We start from the raw sequence: 996 nt of genomic DNA, 5'->3' as shown, positions 1-996 counted from the left end.
TAAAAAAAACTAAGAGTTGGTTTTTTGAAAAGAGAAATAAAATTGACTAACCTTTAGTTATACTAAAAAAGGAAAAACACAGAGGACTCAAATAAAATTATAAATGAAAGAGAAGATATTACAGCTAATACCACAAAGACACAAAGGATCATAAGAGATTACTATAAGCAATTGTACGCTGTAAGCTAGGTAACCTACGATAAATGGATACATTTCTAGAAACATGAAGACTATGAAGATTAAACCATGAAAGAATAGAAAGTCTGGGCACACTAGTTCAGAGGAAGGAGATTGCAGCACTAATCAAAAACTTCCTAACAAACAAAAGCTCAGGACCAGAGGGATTCAGGTATGAATTATAACAAATATTTAAAGGAAAATTTTTGCCAATCCTTCTCAAACTCTTCCAAAAATTTGAAGAAGAGGAAACATGTTCTATCTTATTTTACTAGGTAAGCATTACTTTCATTAAAAAGTCAGATAAGGACAATACAAGAAAAGAGATTACAGGTCAGTATACCTGATGAACAGAGATGCAAAAATTATCAACAAAATACAGGCAAACCTAATTCAACAGCACATTAAAAAGATAATGTATCATGAGCAAATTGAATTTATGCTATTTATCATATGTATTTTGGAAGTTTTAGAAGAAGGGGGACAGAAATATATGAAGAAATAATGGCCAAAAATTTCTTCAAATATGATCAAATTATGAACCTATGTATCCCAAAAGCTCAATAAAATCCAAGTGGGATAATATCAAAGAGATCCACATTAAAACCCATTATAATCAGAGTATCTACAGACAAAGAGAGAATCTTGAACTTAGCAAGAGAGAAATGACTCATCACTTAAAAGGTATTCTCAGTAAGAATAATAATTACTTTGTCATCAGAAACCAGAAGGCCAGAAAGTAATGTGTTGACATAATCAAAGTGCTGAAAGAGAAATAACAACACAAACCTATCAACTCATAATTTTATGTCAGACAAA

At 30.7% G+C, this 996-nt stretch overlaps 1 protein-coding gene across 1 annotated transcript in view; it reads left to right on the top strand.

The window, feature by feature from the left end:
- LOC105815466 (TBC1 domain family member 15-like) overlaps window positions 1–996 on the top strand; it is a 13301-nt gene that overhangs the window by 11149 nt on the left and 1156 nt on the right. The window contains 1 exon segment of the mRNA XM_012650627.1: window positions 268–301. Coding sequence (XP_012506081.1) covers window positions 268–301 — 34 coding nt within the window.

This window comes from Propithecus coquereli, unplaced genomic scaffold, assembly GCF_000956105.1.
Source record: "Propithecus coquereli isolate 6110/MARCELLA unplaced genomic scaffold, Pcoq_1.0 Scaffold336, whole genome shotgun sequence".
NCBI classification, from domain to species: Eukaryota; Metazoa; Chordata; class Mammalia; order Primates; family Indriidae; genus Propithecus; species Propithecus coquereli.
The sequence above is the reverse complement of the archived record's forward strand: the minus strand, read 5'-3'. Positions and strand labels throughout refer to the sequence as shown.